The sequence below is a fragment of the Cyprinodon variegatus genome, unplaced genomic scaffold, assembly GCF_000732505.1.
Source record: "Cyprinodon variegatus isolate N-32 unplaced genomic scaffold, C_variegatus-1.0 Scaffold292, whole genome shotgun sequence".
Lineage (NCBI taxonomy): Eukaryota > Metazoa > Chordata > Actinopteri > Cyprinodontiformes > Cyprinodontidae > Cyprinodon > Cyprinodon variegatus.
Genome location: NW_015150745.1, coordinates 881,036 through 906,309, shown reverse-complemented (window position 1 = coordinate 906,309; position 25,274 = coordinate 881,036). Strand labels below are relative to the sequence as shown.

The window sequence follows — 25,274 nt, the reverse complement described above, 5'->3', positions numbered from 1 at the left end:
CCAGGAACACCCCGAGTCCACGGCTCAGGTATTTCTGCTCTAAGGGGTCCTGCTCGGAGGCTACACAGCTATGAGCGTGTAACTATGACAACTGCTCTCTGATTGGTTCGTCTGATGCGGGAATTAACAGGGGCCCCGTCCAATCTGAGCTCTGGATGCAGCTCAGCGCTGGCAAAGGAAAAAAAAAAAAGCCTGACGATAACCCAGGCACAGTGATGTGAAAGTGGCAACGTGAGGTGAGCCCGGAGGAGATGATTGGACTTAAAACAAGACAGAACCTATGAGGGAATTATTTTAGATAAATATTTAAAACACCAAAAAAAATCTAAAAGATGAGGTTTTAGTTTTATTTATGTTTGAAAAGGGGAAAAAAGAGAAAAAATATGGTTGGTTTCTTCATCACCCAGATCTGAATACTCTCCTCTGATTTTGGATTGTGGATTGTGACAGCATCAGGACTCAGGACCCTAACAGATTTTCCAGGGATTCACGGGAGAATTTTGCATTTCTTTTTTTTATTTTTATTTTATTTAATTTTTTTTCCGGGTAGTACTCCTCAACCCAGAGCCAAGACGTTGTTCCGCGTAGAGCCGGCTTGCCTCAGTCCGAGCAGCGCGGTCTGTGCAGCGGAGAGGTCGGCACTCGGCGCCTCACGGACCGGCATCATGATGGTCCTCTGCGCCGGCTGCGAGCGGCCCATCCTGGACCGGTTCCTCCTCAACGTGCTGGACAGAGCCTGGCACGCCAAATGCGTCCAATGTTGCGAATGCAACTGCAACCTCACCGAGAAGTGCTTCTCCCGGGACGGAAAGCTCTATTGCAAAATGGACTTTTTCAGGTAACATCGGGAGACTGGCACCTTTTGGCGAGATGCGCCTTTATTTAAGGCCAAAAACACTGAAAGCTTTACGCCCAAGATATATAGTAAAAATATTCTGACACAAACTGAAACTTTACGCTTTATTTCAGGACATAGATTGGAGGAAAAACTAACAATTTTAATTATAATCTAAAATAATAAATATAAATTTATTGTCCAAATAAATAAACACAAAAACAACAAAGTTGTCAATTTAAGTCAAATATAAGATTTTATCAAATTGTCACAAATCTATAAATGCTTTCCGGCCTTTTATTTCACTTTGGATGAGTCTTTGTTATTGTTTTTATTTTATTTTTTTAAATAGAATCAATTTAAAAAGAGAAAAAAACAGATCTATATAATCGGATTAATAATATATGGAATCACAGAGTGTAATTTCGTTAACGCAGTGCAGTCAAGCTCATTGTAGATTACCAATTGATATAATTGTTTTTATAATAAAACAGGTTCAAAATGTTTCTATTTAAGAGGAAACTGTTTTGTATTATTTTGAAAGTCCATCCCCATCTCCCTGGTGCCACTTCCCAAACATCCATTAGGCCATTAACTGTTTCTCAATCCCCCAAAAAGTGTTGCAGGTAATTGGGTGATATAATAAAAGTGAAGCCCTTCTCTTTGCATCATTTTCATTTCCATTCTGACCGTCCTACTCCCCCAAATTGTCTAATGACATGTAAGGCGCGCCAGCCCCCCCTGTTTCTGTCGGGGCCGGGGCTGTTATTGGCCCCTCGCACGGCCTTGGCCATCATATAACTGCGGGTCCCCATCAAGCGCTGGATTTAAATGGCCCAGCCATTAGCCGGGCGAAACAGTAATCACCCTAATGTGTCCATTTGTTGTGTAAGTAGTGTTGTGCCCTTTTTTTTCTTCCTTTTGCGTGTTTTGGAGTGAAGGGGGGGAAGGCTTGGCCATGCATGTGAAAGGCGCATCCCATTGCAAATGGGGAAACAAGCTTAGATTAGTGTAAAACAAAAAAACAATGCTCCACAATAAAAGGAGCATGCTCTCACCCGAAAGGCTTAAACACACCCTTATAGGTCCACTGGAAATCAAGGTGCAGGAGAGCTGTAGCAGGTGATACACGCAACCCTTAAAAAAATCAAATTATTTATATTAGAGCGAAATAAAAGCAAGAAATTCTCTTCCTTTTTCACCCAAATTAATTCACCTTGCTATATTTAGAGGATGACATTCCACAGAATTTATCTAAGCTATATTTGTGCATCAAATTGATGAGTCTTCCCACTATTTAGGCGACTAAATATGGATTAAAGGAAGATTTCCACGCTAAGATGCTCCCCACTCTGCTTAATCCCATAATATATCCGCGGCTACAATGTGCTGATTGTCACTAATACTTTTTGCGTGGGGTTATTGTCAGAACGCTTCCATCAAAATTAGCCTTTTTATTATTATTACTTTGATTCACGAGTTTTCCTGATAATAGTTAACACGGCAAGTTTGACATCTAAATTTATATTTTAATGTTTATTTGATCGATTTAAAAAGATGTGCTCTGATAAATATTTTTTAATTCATAAAATGAAGATTTTTTTTTAATTCTTCTTAAATTGTTCTATAATAAGCTTTTATTATGGAATGTATTTAAAATGATGAAACTGAAACAAAAGCTGCAAAAGTGATGCACCTCACTCCCAATACTGTAACTCCCCATAACCTGCTAAAATGGTTAATCTTTGTCTTTATGTGGCTGGGGGGAAAAAAAATTAAAAACACATTTTCCTTTCTTTTTCTTTTTTTTTTTAAGTCCATTTAATTATAAAAAAAAAAATAAAAATCACATAAAAGTCAAACTTATGCAGGTCCATTTGGTAAAACATGACTTTAAAACATTTTTTTTTTCACCCTTTTAACCAAAAACCCACCTTTAAATCGAAACAAATTTGATCTTAATGTTTATTACACAACAATTAAATAGCCAGTTTGGGTAGCTCATTTGTTACACTCTAAAATCATCTTAAAAATTGGAAGAAACGTCTTTACGCGTATTTTAACTGCATATCCTTTTACACATTCGCTTTATTATGTGTATAACAACAAACAACTGAAAGAAAACCTTGGTTAGTCCATAAACCAGCCTCATTCTGACCTGTACTAGAGCTATAATGCATTTTTCTACGCCCTCTTAAGAAAATGTTGATTCTAAATTAAAATATTAAATAAAAATCCTAATATGATATAAAATTGGATTCATTTGTTTGATGCAAAATATGAAATATTTTAAAAGGACAATAATAACGATGGTATGATTTGGATCTGTGTCCAGGCGCTTCGGAACAAAATGCGCCGGCTGCCTGCAGGGAATCTCTCCGAGCGACCTGGTGCGCAAAGCCCGCAGCAAGGTGTTCCATCTGAACTGTTTCACCTGCATGGTGTGTAACAAGCAGCTGTCCACGGGAGAGGAGCTCTACGTGATAGACGAAAACAAGTTCGTGTGCAAAGAAGATTATCTGAGCTCCGGGGCCATTAAGGAAGTCAACCTGAACTCAGGTGAGCAACGTGCATTCATTTCTCTCTCTCTCTGTCAACAAAGTGTTAACAAAATCATTGCAGACATGCGCATTTTAGAAAATTTCGGCCTTCTTTTGGGAAAATCAAACGAATAAAAATTGGCTTTAATACATTTTAGAGTGTGTTGTTTTTTTTTAATTCGTGGAGAGCGTTTCTAAACAACCTTGTAGACTGAATAGTTTCAATATTTACCTCTAAAGAACAATAGCTTTCTGGTTTTGCGCTCAGGGTCCGCAGGGGATGAGGATGCTGGCGCGTGCTAAAGAAGCAGACACACACGTTGCACACGCTGCTCTATCAATTGGCTTCATTGCTTTTGGTTTATTTCCATAGATTATTCTCAGAGTTAATTCTTACTTTTTATTTAATGAAAAATAAGTTTGTTTTTATATTAAATAATTTAAAAAAACAGCAGAAAATGGACACATTTGATCCAAAAGTCTAAATTAATTTAGAAGAAATTGGGCTTATTAAACTAAAATACACCCCCTCCCTTCTCCTTTCTCTATCTCCCTCCTTGACATTTCGGATCGTGACCTTCCTCCCCGTTTGTTTGCATCCTCCTCACCCCCCCACCCACCCATCCCCCGGGTCCCTGCAGTCTCGTCGTGCACAGATAGGAGTTTATCACCGGATCTCCAGGACCCGATACAGGACGACATAAAGGAGACGGACAATTCCACGTCCTCAGATAAGGAAACGAACAATATTGAGAACGAGGAGCAGAACTCGGGGGCCAAACGGCGGGGGCCCCGGACCACCATCAAGGCCAAGCAGCTGGAGACGTTAAAGGCGGCGTTCGTGGCGACGCCGAAGCCGACGCGGCACATCCGGGAGCAGCTGGCGCAGGAGACGGGGCTGAACATGCGAGTCATCCAGGTAAACTCACACCTTTGATCAAATATATTTATTATTATTATACTATTTTTTTAGAGATCACTTTTTTTGAATAATATTAAAAAAAACATCCTTATCTTGTTTAAAATAATGCAATCAAAACTAAGATTGTTGTAAAACCCCATTTATTCTACCCTTTTCCAACATTTTAACATTGTTAAAGATACAGCATCATCTTTATCCTGTTAAAAAATAGGAGATTTAGGTTTAAAAAGCTCATGAATGAACTCTAACGTTTCTACATTTACATGTCCTTAAAGTCATTTCCAATATTTAATTTTAAAAAATTTAGATAGTTAGTGATTATGCAATTTTACACAAAAAGGGTGAGAATGACTGTATTACAGGGGCGTCTCCAGAAAATTTACATAGGGGTGGTTAGATGGGGGCCAACGGTTTACAAGCTGAATTTTCAAACCTCTACCTGGTAGTTTTTACTTAGAATGCCATAAATAAAAAATAAAATTATATAATAAAGACATTAGGGAATCACCTCTAGAGGTCTACTTTAGTTTATGACATCACAAAAAAACAACAAAAAAAAACTAACAAGCTTGCTAACTGCTGCATGTCATTAAAACCCATTCTCCTTTAAATTTATAGTCATAAAATAAAGATGCATATTGAACTGTTGGACCATGAGGGGACTGAGCTCCTCCCCCTTGGTGGCACCAGTGTCTTTCATGGAATTTAGTAAAAAAAAAAAAAAAACCCACTGAGACAAAGACAGATTAGAGACAAATGATGGATTATAAATCAGTAAAATTACCTTTTAATTTTCCCCGAAGTGGGCAGGACATTTAATTGAAAGGCTCATTATCGGTAAGAGAAATGTCAAAACATGATGTGGACCATTAGCAGGGTTACAGATCCAAATTTTAGCGTCTACGCACCATGTGAAATGTTTCTTTAAGGTCTATACATTATGAACCTATTTGGGTGATAATGATAAAATGATAATAATGGTTGCAGCAAAGGCCTGTTTTTATTCTTAATCCTATCCTATTAAGAAACATATATTTAAACTTTGCTTAAATACTTTTTAAAATATAATTTATTTTTTATTGTATTATAAATATTTTCAATTTGTTATATTTAATATAAAGTGTTGTTTTTTTTTATTTTATCATTATATTAAATACTCTACATTTTTTCTTTTTTCTAATCTTTAAAAAAACCCTCAAGATTTTATTTAAATAATAAAATATATTATGTATATGATGATACTTTTTTTTAAAAATCCTATTTTTTGGTTGTTGTTGTTACATTGGGAAGGATAGAGAACATGTTTACACTGGAGGCAGCAGTTTATTTGGAAATAATACATGTTTCACAGCCATGAAATGAGAAAAAAAGGTTAGCCTCGCCGCTTGCCAATACTAAGAGGAACCCCAGACACAAACATGTTGTGCCACGTAACGCGCGCGCGCACGCACGCGCAGCTTTCTGCTGTCTTTTATCCTCCATGACTCCACACACACACGCGCGCGCACGAGCTGGGTGTCTGGGTGCAGACTGTGTCAGGATGATTAGCACCATCTCTGCCAACTGTGATGTGGCTTTTTGTGCACTCACTGTAATTATCGCTGATTTCACAGATTTACATCCCACCCTCCCCTTTTTCCCACCTCTCAGCTCTTACTCACTTGCAGCCTGTTTCCTCCGCTTCCCTCGATCATAAACTACAGGCCGTTTTGTTTGTGTGCGAGCTCGATCATTTAGTCAATCAACAAACCAGTCAATAAGTCAGTCAGTGGGACCATCGTCCCACCTCCACCTCGGGCCCCTTGTGCGCGCGCGCGTAATGCTTGGAGCCAAAATGGAGGCTGCGTTTCCTCGTTCGGTGTGCGTTAAATACCCCAGCTCTCAACGCGGGGAGCCCCTGTGAGCCACGCTGCTTCTCCAGCATGTGGATGTAATCCCTAAGCAAGGCTCTCTCAAGGGAAGCGAGAGCATTTCCATAAAAATGTACCCTACAGTTAGACGATTGTTCTCAATAAGCAGGTGTTGCCTTTGCCGCTGGAGCACAGAGAGCACAGCCTAAGTGGTTTTTGGCTGTTTCTGCGTGTGTGTGTTTTTTGTTAATCTGCAGCACAGTGGGATCCTGCCTCTGGTGTAGCCTACCATGGTGTGAACATACATCATTATGCAGCAGTGATGCAAAGGCGAAACGCGACGTGTTATGTACTTGTAATGCAAAGACATTCCTCCATATGGTGCGTGCAGCTTTGCAAATTTCAAATCCTCCTTTGTTAGTTTTTTTTTTCCAAAAGAAAGTTTATTTAATCATATTCTGAGCTGCAGATCAGGCCGTTTATTTTAAGTTAGTGCAGGTTTGCTGGAGGGGGGGCGTGCATGGGAGGTTCTAGACAGGTGCCAACGGGGGCCAGGGCCCCTGTACATCATGTCCTGGCCACTACTGAAGACATAATACTCAAAGTAATTCTAGTGATGATATGCGCTGGAACAGACATGGTTACTGATAGATCCTTTGGATCTATTTAATTTTTTCTTTGCAAATTCTGTTTTAATAACTATTTTAAAACAATAAGGTGATAGCTTCAGATGTATTGAGATAGGATCCCAGTTTTCATCTGATAAAAGTTTATTTTTTTCAAAACAAATAAAAAAATACTATTTTTACAGCTGAATTTAACAGGTTTTCTTAAATTCTAATTCAGATTTTATAGAAAACTGTCATTTCAACTTAAATTAAGTCAAAAAAATATGTGAAATTCCTAAATTCTGAATGCATATTGACCTAATAAGACATTTAGAATTTTAATGAAAACTAATTGAATAGAAATTCCACTTCATGCATCTCTCTTAATTTATTTGAATCCCTTGCCATGTTTTTTTATTTAATGCTTCTCTGTGCCCCCATGAAAACACGCCGTCCCCCTCCTGGCCCCCTGCTACATTTGGTCTAGAATCGCCACTGATGGAGTGTGCACCATTATGCTTATTTGGGGATTCATCTTAAAAAGTGTAACAAAAAAAAGGACCTTTTATAATCTAAATCTCTTTGTCTGATTTGAATCCCTTGTGCTTTCCAACATCATGGCGTTTCAACTAAAAATAACACCTACACTGGAAAAATCGATCTTGAAATAAGTAAAATTTTCTTAAATTAAGTGTATTTACCCTTCATTTGAGTAAGTAAATGAGATAGTTTGCCCATGGAATGAGTTTTGCTGCTCTTAAAATAAGATAATTAGATAACATGCACTTGAAATAAGACAATGTAATTGTGTTTTCTTATTTTAAGTGTAAATTATCTTATTCCATTGGCAAAACATTTCTTTTACCTCCTCAATCCAAGAACAAATGCACTTATTTTAAGAAAGAATGACTTATCTAGATTTTGATTTTTTTTCCAGTGTATGGTGAAGAATTACACACTTGATCTTACAATGTAAATATTTGATCAGAATTTAAGGTTGGGGTTATTGCTGTTTTTAGTCTTGATCTCAGTGCTTTAAAAGTTTATATTTGTTGAAATTTTCCATTGACTAAAGAACTTAAAAGCATCACAAAGGTTGGTTAAAATACTTGAGCAAATTGGGGCAAAGGTGTCTTAAAATGGGTTCAAAACAGGTGAGAAGAGAGACCTTCTTGATTTCTTTTTAAAAAGAACTTCTGTACAATTACTGAATAGGAGGCTTTTTAAAGAAGGGAAATAAATGACTGAGAGACAAGGCTGATGGGAGTGAAAGCTCTCAGTGCAAACCGTAAAAAAAAACCCCTGAAATAACTGACTTTTTTTTTTTCATGAGAAAGATATTAACAAGTAGATCTTTGAGGAACAGAATCCTAACAACAAGATGGAAAATTCCCACTGATCAGCTCTGCCATCGGTTTGGTTTTAGGTTTGGTTCCAGAACAGAAGATCCAAAGAGCGGCGAATGAAGCAGCTGAGCGCTCTGGGGGCCCGACGCCACGCCTTCTTCAGGGGCCCCAGGAGGATGAGACCTCTAGGAGGCAGACTGGAGGATCCAGACATTTTAGGACCGGGGCCTTATGGTTACTATGGAGGTAGGAACGCACTCTCTGCGCGGAAAAAAACAAACAAACATTTATTTATTTTTACATGTGGGAATGTTTGAATCCTTTCTCAAAATCATATGAAGATTTGCACATTTAACAACAAATGTGACTTTTAGATGAAGGACTTGGTATTATGTTGCTCTAGTGTTATCAATGGTTAGATGTGCAAAAGAAGTCAGGCTGTCAGATTAACTTGTGTTAGCTACTAATCTGATCAGAAATAAAGCAGAAACCAAGACCCCAGGCATGCTTTACTCAATTTTGTTGCGAATTTTGATAAAAGAAGAATAATTTTATCCACAAGTCTATTATCAAATAATGGTTAATACACTGAAATTATAAGATTAGTTAACAAATTTAAACCCTTGTATGTTGACTAACTGCCAAAACCTTTAATTTGAAAAAACAAAATTATAAAAAAAAATAGCATAAGCTAGATTGATAAGTGTTGCATTCAGGTTTAGTTCAACTCCTTCCAAAAAAAAGAAAATTTAAAACAATCCACTGGACTTTGTTTCCAAGTTTGAAGACATTTCTCTTCCCATCCAGGAAGCTTTTTTAATTCAAAATGTCAGGAATAGCGTCAAGTTCGAGGTTTTATACAGTAGCCCATCATATAATCGTATAAAACCTTGAACTCAACACTATTCCAGACATTTTGAATTGAAAAAGCTTCCTGGATGGGAACCAAAATGTCTTCAATGTCTTGAAACTTGTAGTACAGTGGATTGTTTTTTAAATTTTCTTTTTTTAGAATGACTATGACCTGAATGACTGAGAATCTTCACCAGCATAGTTCAACTCGTTATTAATGTTAAAATGCTTCCATCTAATCTGTTGATAGCAAGGTGGAAAGCTCATCAGAACCTTTAGACCTGATTGGTCGAAGTGACAGCCAACACCCGCCTACCAAAGTTTGGTTTTAACCAATCACTGTAATGAATGAAAATAGCAGTAGACACCATGAGGAACCACAACTTAAACCTTTACATTCTTGGTGTTCTTCTTTCGAAGATGAAATCTTGGATTCTGAGCACACAAATATGCCAGCAGCAGCTACACATCCGTCCTCCTGCACTGCTATGGTTATTTTAGTTTTGGGCGGCGCATTTCTTGCTTTTGTCACAGCTATTGTAGAGTTGGACTAAATATTTTTGGCTGAAAGGGTTTTTTTCTTTGATCCTATTGATCGATACGTACGACGGAATATTAGGGCCAGGCTAGAGATTTTTTTCCTTCTATTTCGAGAATAAAGTCGTAACATTACGAGAATTTAGCCGTAGAATTAAGAGAATAAAGTCGTAGATTTATGAAAATAAAGTTAATCAATTACGACTTTATTCTCGTAATTGCACGACTTTCTGAAACTGGTTGTTGTATGATGACTTCAATCTCGTAAAATTACAACTTTATTCTCATAGTTTTACGACTTCATTCTCGTTAAATTACAACTTTATTAACGTAATTGTACGACTTTATTCTCCTAATATTACAAATTTGTTCTCAAAATAAAATAAATAAATATCTAGCCTGGCCCTAATACTATGTCATTGATACAGTATGTGGCTGCGTTTGTCGTTTCATTAGGGCATTCAGCAGCCTTTTCACTCCCTCCATTTGCTATCCATTGTTAGTGTTGTCTTTATTTTGTAAATAAAGGTTAATTTTATGCTTACTTTGTTAACATTTGTTATCATTGTATAATTCTTATCGTATAAACAGAGGAATAAAACAGCAATATCAGCTAAAAACATGGTACCCCCAAAAATCGACGGCAAATATATTGGTTTTTCTGATGGCAAAATACTCGGTATTGGCCTTAAGAAAACAAAAAAAACTACATGTCCCGCCTTAAACTATAATACAGCAACATGATTGGTGGATCAGTTTTGGGAAGCAATCTAAGGATTTAAACTGGAGAACAAGATGGATTGTGAATTCCCAAATAATCCCAAGATAATATAAGGTTAGGCAAGGTTATATTTTAGTTACATTTTAGATAAATTCTAAAGAAAAATGTTGACTTTAGACCATTATTACTAAGAGAGAGCGTTTCCTCCGCAAAGCTGAAATTTTCCTCCTCTAAATATAAAAATGTCCATATAATATAGGGGATTCCTATGGACATGGTTTTAATCTAAGTAATAAGACATATGAGATTATTTGTATTTAGGAAACTAGTCTATGAACACCAAACAAATAAAATAATAAGTATGAATGATAAATAATGTTTATATTATGTTATATGTTACTATTATGTACTTATATTATGTACATATTATAGTATACTTAAAACACAACAGTTCCAGTTAAAATTATTTTGCATTATTAGATTAGGTTATATGAAAATAAAAGGCATAAATTCATGATGTTTTAGCTAATTGCAGATAAAAAAATAATCCTTTCCTTTTTTAAGTTACATCCAAAAAAAAGTGAATATTTCCATACATTTTTTTTAGCCGATCTTTGTGGTTGGAGCAGCTCGAATCGTCTCTTTTCTCCTCATTTATGCCAGGCTTGCTTTTAGAACTTAACCAAAGACCCCCAAAAATGACACAGCATTGATTAGAAACAAAAGATAACAAAAACATAACTTTTGATTTTAGAAGAAACACCAGAACAGAGGCTCAAAAACGGAGAACAACAAAGGGGGGATTTGAGCAGAGTGTAGTGATGCAACACGCCGCACAGCTTCTGCAATCGCTGCTTGTTACAGATAAAACATGTGGATTAAATATTTGCTCAACATATCAGCAGTGCTCACATCTAGACTCCACTATCTCAAAGAAGTCATGCTCTTTGTGGTGTTCTTGGCGGCTCAGACGAATGACAACCAGGTCGTATGAATGCAAAGGAGAAACTTCTTCCAAATAAGAGTTACTGCATAGTTAAATCCCTCTTTACCTGTTAAAGACCTGGAAAGAGTGATCATGCTTCATTACATCACAGCCAATGCTCTGTATTATGCTCTAGTCATCCTACTTTACAGGATGCTGCAGCTCATTTTTACCTGGCACCGAGAAGCGTAAACATACCACTTCACTCCTGGCTTCTCCTCACTAGAAACAAGTCCTTTTCCAAATTGATTTGAACATTGCATCACTTACTTTTAAAGCTTTTATTGGTTTTGCTCCATGTCATATCTCTGGCATCCACACAGCAGTAAGAGAACTCGGGACTAGTTTTTCTTTGGTGGTACAGGATCTGGATCAGAACATAGAGGCGATCTGGGTTCCACAGTTTCTGCCCTAAACTTATGAAAGACTCAACTGATTCAGACCAAACGGATCATTTCACTTTAAAAGTAACAGCAAAGGTAGCAATTAGCATTCAGTTTGGTTGAGTAAATTTATGTCTAAATTCAACTTCTGTTAAACGGGAAGAGAAATTGGGTCAAGTCTACTTGGCAATTTAATACTATAGCCTTCAAAACTCATGACCTCCATGCTGCAAGCAGCAGTGTTACAAACTGCACCACCATCCTAGTTGTTCTCCTTAATAACTTTCCTTTGGCTTCTGTTGGAGCGGTTACTTCCTGGCAAATGTATACCATGCAATTTTATTTAGATATATTTATGTTACATTTGCTACTGCTAAAACAATGAAAATATTTCCCCATTATAGATAAATCTACTTATTTTGCTACTAAATATGTAAAGGGGATTTATTTATTTTTTTTGATGATTTGGGTGAGTTTTCTTAGTGAACCGCAAAAAGTGAAATATAAGTTAGTCCATTCTTCGTCACTGGAAAAAATCGAAATCTAGATAAGTTATTTTTTCTTAAACTAAGTGCATTTGTTTTTTAGATTAAAGAGGTGAAAGAGAAATTTTGCCAATGGAACAAGACAATTTACACTTAAAATAAGAAAACCCCATTTGTTTTTTTTTTTTTCAGTTGCTTTTTTTTTATTTTTTTTTTTTTACCGTTAAAATTCTTCTTTTTTTGGCATTTTCCTTCTTTTCCTTCTTCAATTAAGAGTAAATACACTTGATTTAAGAAATTTTTATTTATTTCTAGATCGTTTTTCCAGTGTAGTAACTTTATTTTCATTGATTTGAGTAGGAGAATACAAGAAACAAGAAAAACTACTTTATATTCTTATTCAAAGTGCATAAAATCTAATTATCTTTTCTTAAGGGCATAAATGCTCATTCCATTGGTACACCATCGTATTCACTCACTCAAAATAAGTCAAAATCTGCTTATTTTTAGAATTTATAACTTATTTTTAGACCAGTTTTTGCAGTGTTGGCATACATTAACATTTGAATGTTTAATTTTATTCCATTGTGTTTTATTGACTCGTCTTAGCTTGACTGTGCAGCATTTTGGTTAGCCTTGTCTTTTTTTCTTTTTTTTTATCTGCTATGTCAATAAACTTAAATGGACATTATGCAACGTACCTGCAGATGCTCAGATGGTGCATCTATCCTTTTCTAAATACAATGAACTATGCTTGCTTATCATTTACAGCAGCCATGGGTCAATTACTGGAATCAATGTTATGAGAAGTTTTAGTGTTAAAACTGCTTAGGTTTACTAATTGATCTTTCTTATAATGGTTTTGAGTCCTTTGGAAGAGATGCCAGTGATGGAGTGACAGGATGTTTTTTCCAGGCTTTTTGAATCATATTATGCAGCACTGCCCCTTCCCCACTAGTTGCTGTGCTCTGCTGTCTAGCTGGCTATGATATGAGTGTGTCATAAAGCATTGCTATTTTATGAAGCTATTGCAGATTTTTGTCTTTACTGTGTAAAGACATCGAGAAGATGTGTTGTAACAATCATACAATGAGATAAAGATGGACGAGAATTTTTTTTTATCATTATTGCATTGGATAATCGCTGTTCACTCACTTTTTAAAGAGTACTGCAAATTTCCAGCATGTTTCAATAGGAAGTGAAGCTGGCTAATTTGAAGCTAGTGCAACTGGACACATTTAATGGGAATTATCAAAATTAATAATAATTTATTAACAAATTGCCTTTGATTTAATCAATCTACCATATCTGAATGCGAATATGGAAAAACCTCAGACAGAAAACTATTTGTGTGTAAAGCTTTATGTTAATACTTTGCATAAAGGTCCAAGATAAGGTGGAAGATGATGAGTTGTATGAATACAACGTCTGAAATACTGTCTATTTATTCCAACTAATTTGTTCTACTTTATGAAGTCAAAGCCTCTCGCTAGTCTAGAAAACATTTGTGATGAAGGACTGCACAATGCATGGAAGGGGATCTGTCTCCAAACCTATGCAGTAAACTGTGCAATATGTGCCTGTGACAAACCAATACTGTGAATTAGGGCTGGACAAAACTTGTAGCATGATATATTACTTAATTCTGCCTAGTATTATATATTTTCAACACTGATATGAACAATATAAAAGCCTCACAAAGACCTAAAACAGATGATTGTAGTTTATAAAATAAGATTTAACATTTTAGAAAAAAATTCCTTTAAAAAACAAGACATTAAACTTAGACCATCTGTAATCATAGTCTGCAATATATATTAAAATGTCAATATATATCTATATCGATAGATATAAATATAATTCTAAACTAGATATAGATATAATGCTAAATAAAATATAAATTTTCCTAAATTTATGTAAAATCATTGCAGGCTAATCTTAGATATTTTGGACTTCCATTTGTTCTCATAAATTACTAAAAAGTCTCATTAATTCCTATGAAAATAATTGAAATTATGAAATTTACCAGTATTTGCAAACCTTTAGAGTTCTCAATCTGTTTAGAGTGGATTTTAAACAGTGTAGATGAGATTTCATGACTGCTGCGCCAAAAAAAAAAAACACATTGATATAATTTTGTCTTTTTTAAAGGACACTGGAAGTCACTGCATACAATAAAACCTTAGAGAGCTTTGGTGACCTCGAAGAAGACACCTTTAGTGCAGATATAGAGCCAAAAGTAGGTTTGTTATGCTGGAAACGTTCTCTTTTAAGATATTTTTTTGACTCTATGAAAAAAGTCTCAGTGTTTATATCTTTGTAAATGCAGTGGAGGCTTAGATAGTCTGGCTTTTTAAACAAAATTAGCAGCCATTGCTTTGTTTTTCTTTGTATGTGAGGATATGATGATGTTTAATCAAAATGAATCACTGCTTTTTGGATAAGAACCTTAAGGTGAATCTGATCAAAAAGAAAAACAATCAAATTCAGCATGCAGATGGAAATATAAAAACACAGAACCAGGCTAAGTATGGCAGCTCTGCACTGAACTAGACCAGGGGAATAAAGAAGATGCACCTGTGGTGTTTATGAGCAGTGTTGTTTTGATGGACCGTCTGAGCGCCCTGGTCTCCCTACAGCTGCACATCTACCTGAGGGGCCTCGGCATTGAGGACACAACAAAGTGAAGCCGTCAAGGCTGCAAGGAAGCGAGCAGGAGGAGGGGGTGAAACAGAGGACAAAACCTCTATACCTCTCTCTCTCTCACTCTCTCATCTCTCACGCCTTTCTCCGTGTGTCGCTTTTCTCACCCTATTGTGCTGCAGCGGCACAGGCCGGCCCGTTCGCCTTTATCTGAGCCGACGCCTCCCGGCATCCCTCCGCCCCTTTTCACAGGGATGGATGCCTGTGTGTGGCATGATGCTTCTGCATGTGTGAGTGTAATTATAGTCTGCAGTTTGCAACACTCCCCTCTGCACGCTCTACATGTCACATTCACAGCCCAAGATGAGCTTGTTGCCTATTCCCAAGGTCGACCAAACTAGCACAGGCCTGTCGGGAAAAAAACGGATAATTAGCATGTTTGGGAAAGCAACGTCACCTCTTATTGTGTGTCCCCCCCTTTTTTTTTTTTCTGATAAACACCAAATGCTAAAAATGGAATCAGGTGGCTGATTTTTTTGCATATCTAACCTGTTAGTTCCCCCTGTTGTCCCTGCTCGGACTGAATAGGCAGCGTGAGGAACATATGGTGGGAGTGGAGAAATGTGAGTGCAACATCTGGGGCACCGGGAAAAAGTCTACCATCGATCTCGGCTGAGGGTGCTGCTGAGACAAAATGGCTTTAGTTTAAGTGTAGAACAGGAAGGTAGGGAGAAGCAGAAGGCAGATGGAGGTTTGTAATTGTTAATGGATTCAAAGCAGGAGCCTGCATGTGGAGGGCTTTAATCCTTTTTTAACAGTTTGGGCTACTTTTCTTTTAATTACTGTATATTTGTGGAGCAGAAATGTTGTTTTTAGCAGGAAATCATACAACTGAGACTCTTTAAGCAATAAAAAAAAACAAATAAAACATTTGGGCACGATTCAAACTGAGAGGGACAATTTTCCTTTAAAATGAAGGAAAGCTAATCATATAAAATATGATCAAAACATTTATATCCTTATTTGCTTCCTAAATAAATGTCCTTATTTTAGGTTCATCTTACCAATATAACCGTTTTCCTGGTCTTTTAGTTTAAGATTATAATTTAAAAATGCAAAAATTAGGTATTGACTGATGGAGGTTTTTCTAGGGCCGATATCGATTATTCTGACATCAGTCGAACCGATCCCTGACATGAGCGGCCCATTTTTATGAGGCCGTTTTTTTTAAAGCCAATATTGCTTTTTTCCCCCTCCATTTACATTATAAAATGAAAACAAATTATAATAAATGTTACAAAAGTCTCAATGTATTTGATAAATTAAGCATTTTATAGGAAATAAAAAGTAATAATGGAAAGTAAAGCAATGCATGCATTTCAAATAAAAAAGGCAAGGATGCTTAATGCACTGATAGCGGCAAAGTTGTGCAAGCGTCAGCCGATACCGATACAAAACAGTCAAAAATATCCTATATCTCTATCTTCAGGGGGAAAAAAAGCAGAGAGCTTATCAAAAACTGAATATTATCAGTATTTATGTATGAAATCCTTTCTTTTGTGTCTTAAAGACATCAGTGGATAGAAAGAAGCTCTGGATTTATGGTTTATATGGGAAATCTGAGAGAATGAAGCAGATATTTGCAGGTTTCTGCTTTCCTGCTGGATGGAAACAACTTTTGCATTTTCAATCTTTTTTATTATTCTGGCAGTACAGGCTGTTCTCTAACAAGATGCCTTCTCGATATTACCAGAGATGAAATTCTGTTTGCCGTCTTTAAAGAAAATTGTCAATTGCTCAGCATGAATTGTAATTTCCAAGCAGAACGGCTACAGTTTTACGGCAGCACCACTGTGACCAAATTGCTTGTAACACAGAGATGACGCAGCGGGGACAGAATGTTGTCGAGACAGATGAAGAATGGATTTTCATTTAATTTCTGGGGAAAAAAAGTCATTAATATCATAGCGGCGAAAAATAAAAGCATGACTGGTGCACATTGAAAAGGCTTTATTTATTTATTTCTTTTTTTTTTCTCTGTGAGCTCATCTTATTCAGTATTGGCTAAAATAAGCCCACTGCCTGACCTTCGAAAATCAGATTTTAAAAGTTTAGAGGTGCTGATGAGCTTTTTAATTGTAGTTTTGGAAAGAAAAGGGATAGACATGCAGTAAATGGCCTGAGGTTGGCAACCAAAGCTAGCAGAACGGACCCATACGGCGCTCTGCACAAACAAAGTCTAAATGATGAAAAAATACTTCACTTTTAAATCAGATTTAGCCGCAGCTATGATGTCTGTTAAGAGTTAACAGGTTGTTACGCTTATTTCCAACAAATGAATAATGTAAACAACGAAACAGACAAAAAAAAGCTCAATGCTAATGCAATGCTAATGCAAAACCTAAAAAAAACAATAATCAGATTAATCGTAATTAATTGATTATTGAACGTATCGTCTAGTAATTTAGAGATCAATTAATTGTTAACTGGAAAAAAATAACCCCTCTTTAATATGTCATTAGCTATACGAGCAAAACAGAGAGGTGTAATTTTACATACATTGTAAAAACGAACAGATATTTTAAATTCATGATAAAAAAAAAAAAAAAATCTTTGTCCAGCAATATGCTCTATCCAGAACTCCATAAAATGCGTACCTGAATATTAACAAAAAGATAATAAATAGATTACGGTAACTGAAAATTAGGCTAATCTTTAGTGGCTGCCCTAAACTGAAGTGAGAAATTCATAAAATTGTATATAAGGACGCCCCTTATAAGTACTTAAGATTGAAGTTTTCATAAACTTGTTAATTTTGCAAAGTTTGTTGTTAATAATTTGTGTGCAGTCAAATTATTAGCCTAACTCTCTCCATGTTGGCTAGGAATAGCTAATATTAATGCAACGTCCTCAGCGACGATAAAACTAATTCCCTCAACTATGTTTAGCAACTGGCCAATAGTTGCCTCTGACAAAAAGGTTAAAAGATAAGAAAACAATATGTATCTACCCTAATTGTAGAGAAATAGCTAGTTTGAAGTTTAATTTCTCTAATTTCCTGCAGTGACAAAAGATGCTACAGTGCTAACGTTAGCATGCAGTGCTAATGCTAGCTTGCATGTAAATAGATTTAGATTTCATTCCTTTGAGCCACAACAAAGGCCTTTAGGGTTTTTAACTAATAAAAAGATGTAATTCTTTGGTTTTCCTTTTAATCTTATGTATATATTGCATTGTTTTCTTTGTATTCCTCCCATTATGAATTAATGACAAAAGTATTTGAAGTTAATGGTTTTTTTTCTAGAGTTTGATAATGACCTGATAAAAACAACAATCTGAATTGAGAGGAATTTTACTCTTTTCAGGTGAAAATATTGAGAAAAAAGGTTTAAAAGCCAGAATATTTAGAGATCATGCAATTTTTAATGATTTATTAAATATTTTGGGAGAAAAATACACTTCTAATTAATGTGGAGTTGTTCTAAATGACTAACTAAAAACATCAATGGCTGGCTCTGTATCTTATTCTTGTGAGAAGGTGACATGAGTGAATAGGAAACCTATTTTGGTGTAATAGAGAGGAGGCCTTAAAATTCAGCTTTTCAAGGGGGTTTTAGAGCGCACCGTTCCCTGTTTTAGCTCTTGGTTTACTTCCTACTCCTTCTGAGGAGAGAGAACACATTGATCAACACATTTTAAACAAATGAAAAATTCCTATTTAACTGCAATAGGCGTTTTAAGCAACTTCTCTGGATCTTTAAGGTCTGAACTACGGTCTGGGAATAATATATTTTAATTATATTCAAGTTTTTCAGTCACTGGAATTGGCAATTATTCAACTTCCATGGATCTTTTTTTGTCTTTTGAATGTATTTTTGGCTAAACTGAAAATTAAAAATGTCAAGTTCTTTGCAAAATCTTGTTAAATAGTTAAATTGAATTTTCCAATTTATCATCCAATGTTGATTCATCATAATATTTTTTAGCTTTTTCCTTAATGACACAGTGCTGCATGACAAAATAATAAAAAAAAATTTGTATTGCAAAGTAGAAACTTGTGACTTTGTCTTGGAGTGAGATCTGTTTTAAAGAAAAGGAGTAGTGGAATATTTCAGTTTTCTTGCTTAACAAGATTAAGATATCTGTGGTTCTGAATTGCACTGTTTGATCGGCTCTATCCTTTCCTTATGAGCAATATTAAAAAGAACGTAATGGTGCTGCTTCATCAGTTGTGAATTTGAGATGGGTTTCCGGGAAACTCTAGGATATCAGTTATATATTGGAGTCATATAGCTCTGGTTTAGTTTTTTTTATGTTTCGCTCAAGCACAAGTGGGAAACAGGGATAAAAAGAATTTATCAGCTATACTTTGTGGTTCTTTTTGCTTTTTTTAAACTCTCTGTGTGATCAGTTATGGAACTAATTACATTTTAATATAAACTCTAATTAAACATTACAATTCAGCTACAGCATAATGCCTTTATAAAAACAGATCCCCTGCTTCTACACAGCTACCAAATATCCAGCAAATAACCTATGACTCTCCATGTAAAGAGAGCTTAGATTATAAAGACAAGTCATCACAAGATGTGTGTTATGTCTAATAGTATTAGCTGTACTTCTCTGGCTATCAGAAAAAAATATATCATAGCTGTTTAAACAGTAATACAAATGAATGTCATTAAAACGTTGCAGCAGAATTAAAACAAAAGCTAAAACCTCTCAGGAGCATAAACACGCCAGTTACTGTCACAGGTTAGACACAAAACATGCTAATCCAAAAGTGAAATCCACTCACAAATGAGTGGATTCTGGAAATAAGGTGTCACTTTCTCTCAAGTTCCACTCAGCAGGTAAAAGATGAAGCTGAAGGCTGACAAATTTTAACAGGACAGAGAAGAAAGTCATTAATCAAAGCTGACGGAGGCGCGGTGTGGAAAGATGCCGAGAGAGGCGTTGTTTACCCTCATAATTTAATAGATGATAAACTTCCCAGTGAATCTAAATCTGTGAAGCTGACAGGAAGTCGAAAACTGCTGGTTTTCCCTTTTGCATGCAGAGGATTGTTTATTATTGGATTCCCAGAAAATGTTCCTGCATATTAGCAGTAATATCCACTGAGATGCTCTGTTTGTGTTGCTGGGATATTGCAAAAACAAGAGTGCTGTAACAATAATACAGGTCAGAGAAAAAGTTCTGATTTTTTTTAGGTTATCGAAAGAAAGTCTTACAGCTAGTCAGTTAAACACTTAAAAAAATGTCTGTGCTGGATTGCAACTTCAAGGAAGGTAATAAGTAGTAGTAGTTAATATAAGGTCTATTAAAGTAGAAAAAAAAATGGATGTCATTTTATGTTTCTTTAAAATGGCGTATAAGCTCAAAAATGGCAGCGGTAGGTAACCGCCTGGACCTGGGCAGCCAGGTAACCAGTGGGAACCCGGCAGCCTAGCCTCAGTTAATCCGTCCCCTCCCCATTGTGACGAAAGGTTGTACTGAAACTGTAATTTCCCTCTGGGATTAATAAAGTATGCCTGATTCTGATTCTGAAAAGACAAAAAATGGAGCTAACTTCTGCAATGCTAACACTTAGCATGGCTAACAATACCAAAGCAGAATTCTTTATATATACTTACTAGAAAACATAGTTGCTCACCTATATTCTGAGATTATTTCAAAAGCTTTCCTAATAATCTAAACTCCATAAGATTCTATAATTCTGTTCAGCCTTATTGTTATCTGCTTCAAGTATTGCTCTCTCTCGCTATTTGTAACCAAAAAGAATAGCAAAAAATCTTTCAGATGTAAACAATCTTCTGATTTATGATTTGTCGATGCTCTCTGCTTACACTTTTGTGAAAATATATGTGAAAAACTCAACTGTTTATTTTGTTTACTGTTTATTCTTGATACATTAACATCATCCACATAAGAGAGCACAGAAACACGTAACATAGACAATAATTACTAGTCAGAAGAAGATCTGTTAAAGATCTACTTTGGTTGAATCCGTCAGCTGTATCAATGTGCCTTATTATCTGCCTTCTCTAACTCCCCCAAAAAAAGCATTGTAAAGAGCCAATCATTTCAAAGATGGTGGAGTTGTGTTTTTCCAGGTGTCTTGAAATGATTTGAGGGGACTGATTATCTGGTTGTCAGGCAGACTGATAAAGGCAACCTCAATCAAAGTAGCTTTGTGTCATAACATGGACGATATTCAAATAGGAATAAAAACAAATTAAAACCCCACAACGTCTTTTGGAAGTTTAAATGGATCATATCTACTGAAATTACATCGTATTCAACTCCTGTAAACAACTCAGATCAGCTAAATGGGGAACATCTGACTAGTTGTTAGCCTTGACAACAACAAGAGTTTATTTTCACTTTTCCCTTAAACTCACTTTGACGTCCCATGGTTTGGTAAGGGCGATATCACTGATGACAACTTCAGTTCAACAAATCCAAACTAATAGGTTCCTACCCCCGTCAAGACTGCACAGATGGTCAACACAGTTACTAATCAGGTGCTAACATATGGACAACATTTTTGCCCAACTTTAGTGAACTGATTAGACAAAAGCAATGAAAAGACAGAGGCAATGTAATTAGAAAATTAAATTTAGATTAACTGATAAAGGGAAGTCGTTGGTAGCTTAACTGTGAGCTGAAAATAGAGTAGAGTTCTGGAAATAAGCAAAGCTTAGTGAAGCAGAGCCAAGGGACGGTGCCCAAAGCTCTATCAGACATGACAGAGAGATGCAGGCGAAGGGACCTGGCACTTCTGCCGGGGAGACTGGAATCTCATTTTGGAATTTCTAATCTAGACCCTGAAGTTTCAGCGAGGGAATCCATCCAGGCGCACGCATGGCTGCGAGCTGAATGAGAGGGGGAGATGAATGCACTGTGGAAGAGGCGAGAGAAGTGAGGTGGAGAGGTGTGGAGTTGTTTATACACTCAAATGAGGCTGTTGGAGACCGGTTGGTTGGAAATTGGACATGATCAATTTCCCCACTTAGGCAGGGGTGGAGCTGTGTGTAAAATTGCAAATGCCGATTAAGCAAGCTCTGAATGTTTTATGTGTTTAAAGTCTGAAATAATATATTAACCCTTTTTTTTTTTCCTTTTTCACATAACAGAATACCAAGGCGACTATTACGGACCAGGGAGTAACTACGACTTCTTTCCCCATGGCCCCCCCTCCTCACAGGCTCAGTCTCCGGCTGAGTCCCCCTACATCCTGACTTCTGGGCCAGGAGCCATAGAGGGATCGGGCCACCACCCATCAGATGACCAAAGGTACACGGACATGATTTCTCATGCGGAAACCCCAAGCCCAGAACCGGGCCTACCGAGCTCCCTTCAACCGGTCCCGGGGGACGCATACGGGGGTGGACCCAGCCCCCCTTTCTCCTTGGCCAGTAACTCCAGCTACAGTGCTCCGATGTCCCACCAGGGCCAGGAGATGGGGGAAACAGCCGCCTGGTGAAAGGACAAAAACAAAAACCAGGGACCAACCATGGGCTGAATCTCTGCCCAGCTAATTCAGGAGACGTTCCAACGTCAGAAGGGGAAAGTACTGCTGATATTTCTAAGGTGAACCTTCTAAAAACTATAGGCTAATCTTAACGACCTAAGAACTAATGGAAAGAATGAAATAACAAGCAGGAGAAAGAAATTTCGCTGCATGGTAGACACTACAAAGCATTTCCTTCGTTGGGCACTGGACTGAATAAGAGATTCCATCCAGCAGAAATGCTTCTCGCCTTCCCCTTATCTTCTAATGCTCTAGGAACACATTAGTAAGAAACACCAAAGGGGACATGTCTAGTTTTCCTAATTTCACACTGCATTTAAAAAAAAAAACATTGCTCAAAAGCAATTTCAATTCTCACTTTATCTCCATGTTGCCACTGATTTTAGACCTCAGCATTCATACAAAAATGCATCCGTTGCCATCGAAGCAATGTATGTTCAAATCCATTTTCAACATTTATATTATTTTTATTCCCTTGTAAGACAATACATCAAATCAACGGCTGCTGCTTGACAGACACGCACTGACTTTCCCCTCACACATCCTGGCTTAGAGTCCCTTAATGCAGAAAAAGTGTTCTTGATCATAGCTTGAAAGAAGGATGTCTATACTATTATTCAAAACACGAACACAATTATAGACACTTGTGCTCTCCTACACACAGACACACACACACTGCACACCCATCGAGGCGGCCCTGATAGTTCTGCTCCGCTCACTGCTTCACCTGACCTTCCTTTTGTTACTGTCCCTTTTAAAAAAACATGTTTTAATGGAAATGATTTTCAAAAGAACATTGAACCCATAATGGAGAATGTCCTTCAGCAGCTGAGGTCTCCTTCCTCTAAAGGCAGAAAACAAAAGAGGGGACAGACAACATCTGTGACATTTCAGCTGTTTCCTTCGAGGTGCGGGTTGCCATCTAGTGGCCGCTTTTTCAAAGCACACAGGGTCTTCAGTTCCATCTGATCTGATTTGGGAGCTTTAATATTTATTTTTTTTCCGTTTCCTATCCTGTAATGGTTCAGACATGTCAATCTGGGGCTACTGTATTTTCTTTTTAAAGACAAATTCTACTAAATCCCCAATTTCAGTTCAGCCTTTCCTCCCTCAGCGCCGCCTCAGACACACAGGACGTCTCACACACTGAATTAGCTGTACTATTGTTTTCAGATCATTTGTGTTTTCCCTTGGACATTGTATAAGATCTAGAAAGATTGTGTCTTATCTCCAGAAATGCTCGGATACAAACCAGTGAGTTAGTGTGCATGTGGTGGATGCTTGAGTGAGTGTGTGTTGGTTTAAAGGGGGGAGGGGGTGAAAGGGGGGGGCAAGGCTGTATTATTTCTATGTAAATAGCACTGATAATAAAACCTCTCTTAAAACGTAAAAGTCTGTTGTGTTTTTTTCGTTGTTTCCTTTGTTTTAGCAATGAACTCTGCACTAATTGGCTGGACTATAATTTTGGTTGCTGAGGGTATAATCTATCTAATGTTTAGTTTGGCCATTAAGATCTTAAGAATAAACACGATAAGCTTGTATAATGTAATGAAATCTCTGTAAAGCTAAGCACCCCTTATTATGCAAAGTGTTTCAATTAACTCATCCCAATCAACTGTGATAAACAAAAGCAGGGTAAATGGCCTAAAATAGACACATTTCCTTGAAGGTTCATTGGGCTCTTGCTTCCATTCCAAGTAAACTACATCAAATGTTAAAAAAACATTAAAAAAGAAACCTTTTGCAAAAGCTGTAAACTAAAACCAGTTCTCCTCTCAGATGTGCTGTTGTAGAACCGGTTTAATTTAACTCAGCAGAATTGGATTAGAAGTTTCATCCAGCAAATAAAATCTTTGTTATATTTTCAATACCAAACACTAAAATAAAGGAACGCAAATACGTTCCTTATCTAATACACTGCAAGAAAACAATCTGAAATTAATTAAGATGTTTTAAAAATACGTTTATTTTCACTTATTTTGAGCAGGTAAATACGTTCTGCTAATGGAATGTGGATTTTTTTTGTGCTTAATTTATTTATATATCCTGCACTTGAAGTGAGATAATGAAGTTGTTTTTTTCTAATTTCCTACAGAAATCATTATATTCCGTTGGCAAATTGTCTTGATTATCTGCACAATACAAAGAGGGGGGAAAAAAAACCTATTTCAAGCAAACGTGTCTTTATAATTATTTATTTTTTTTGGAAGGAATATTGAACGTTTCCTAAAGCTAAAGCTATTGGGTATACTTTAAAATTTAAGATATCTCCATATTTTCTTTGGTTAAATATTCATTAAATGGTGAAACAAATCAATAACATTAAAGGAACATAAAAGGGTAATAGAGCAATAGAATCTACCAGAACAAATAAGAAAAAAAATGAAGTCTAAGTTCACATCTGCTTGCTACTGACTGATTGAAATAAAAGAAAATCAAACATATACATTCTCAGAGTAAGAGTAACACTGAAAGGCTGCTAAGGGATGGCAAAGAACCAAAAGATGATTAGTTTCCATTATGCTCAAAGGGAAATTTTTCTATTTAAAATATTTTTTTTTTCAGTCTTACATCAAGAAGAAAAATAGGAAGTCATACCGATCTCTCAAAGTGCTTTACACTACAGCCTATTCAACCAGATTTGAACATTGATTCACAGACTGGGAGGCAAATCTGGGTTAAGTGTCTGGTGACAAGGGTAACCTGGAATAGAGGCCTAAAACTGTCTGACTGTAAGACAACCTTTACCCACTGAGCCATAATTATCCATGGCTGAAAAAAAAAATACTTTTTTTAGAGGTTAAAAAGATAATCTGAGCTCCGACAGTTAAAAAGGTCCCTGCTGGTTCATGTGTGCACAAAAGAAAATTAAACACTATATTAACAAGACAGGAAGATAGGCCTGTTATGATGTTATCCAGGGTTTCCTGCCCTGGATGGAAAACCATGTGACCTATATGAAAAACCACCATCATTTTCTGGCGGGTCTGATTCTAAGCTGCTCAAAAAATAAATAAATAAATAAATCGCTCA

The 25,274-nt window shown here is 36.5% G+C and overlaps 1 protein-coding gene across 1 annotated transcript; it reads left to right on the top strand.

Moving 5' to 3' along the window:
- The first annotated feature begins 200 nt into the window (after positions 1-200).
- lhx5 (LIM homeobox 5) lies at positions 201-23,555 on the top strand. Its single transcript, XM_015383704.1, has 5 exons — positions 201-838; positions 3,171-3,394; positions 4,017-4,294; positions 8,182-8,347; positions 21,844-23,555. The coding sequence occupies exons 1-5, from the start codon at positions 666-668 to the stop codon at positions 22,191-22,193; spliced, it is 1,191 nt and encodes a 396-aa protein (XP_015239190.1). The 5' UTR covers positions 201-665; the 3' UTR covers positions 22,194-23,555.
- Positions 23,556-25,274: the final 1,719 nt, after the last annotated feature.

Coding starts and splice junctions, on each gene's coding strand:
- lhx5 (XM_015383704.1), top strand. CDS start 666: ATGATGGTCCTCTGCGCCGGCTGCGAGCGGCCCATCCTGGACCGGTTC. Junction 4,295..8,181: donor TGAACATGCGAGTCATCCAG/GTAAACTCACAC, acceptor GTTTGGTTTTAG/GTTTGGTTCCAGAACAGAAG. Junction 8,348..21,843: donor GCCTTATGGTTACTATGGAG/GTAGGAACGCAC, acceptor TTCACATAACAG/AATACCAAGGCGACTATTAC.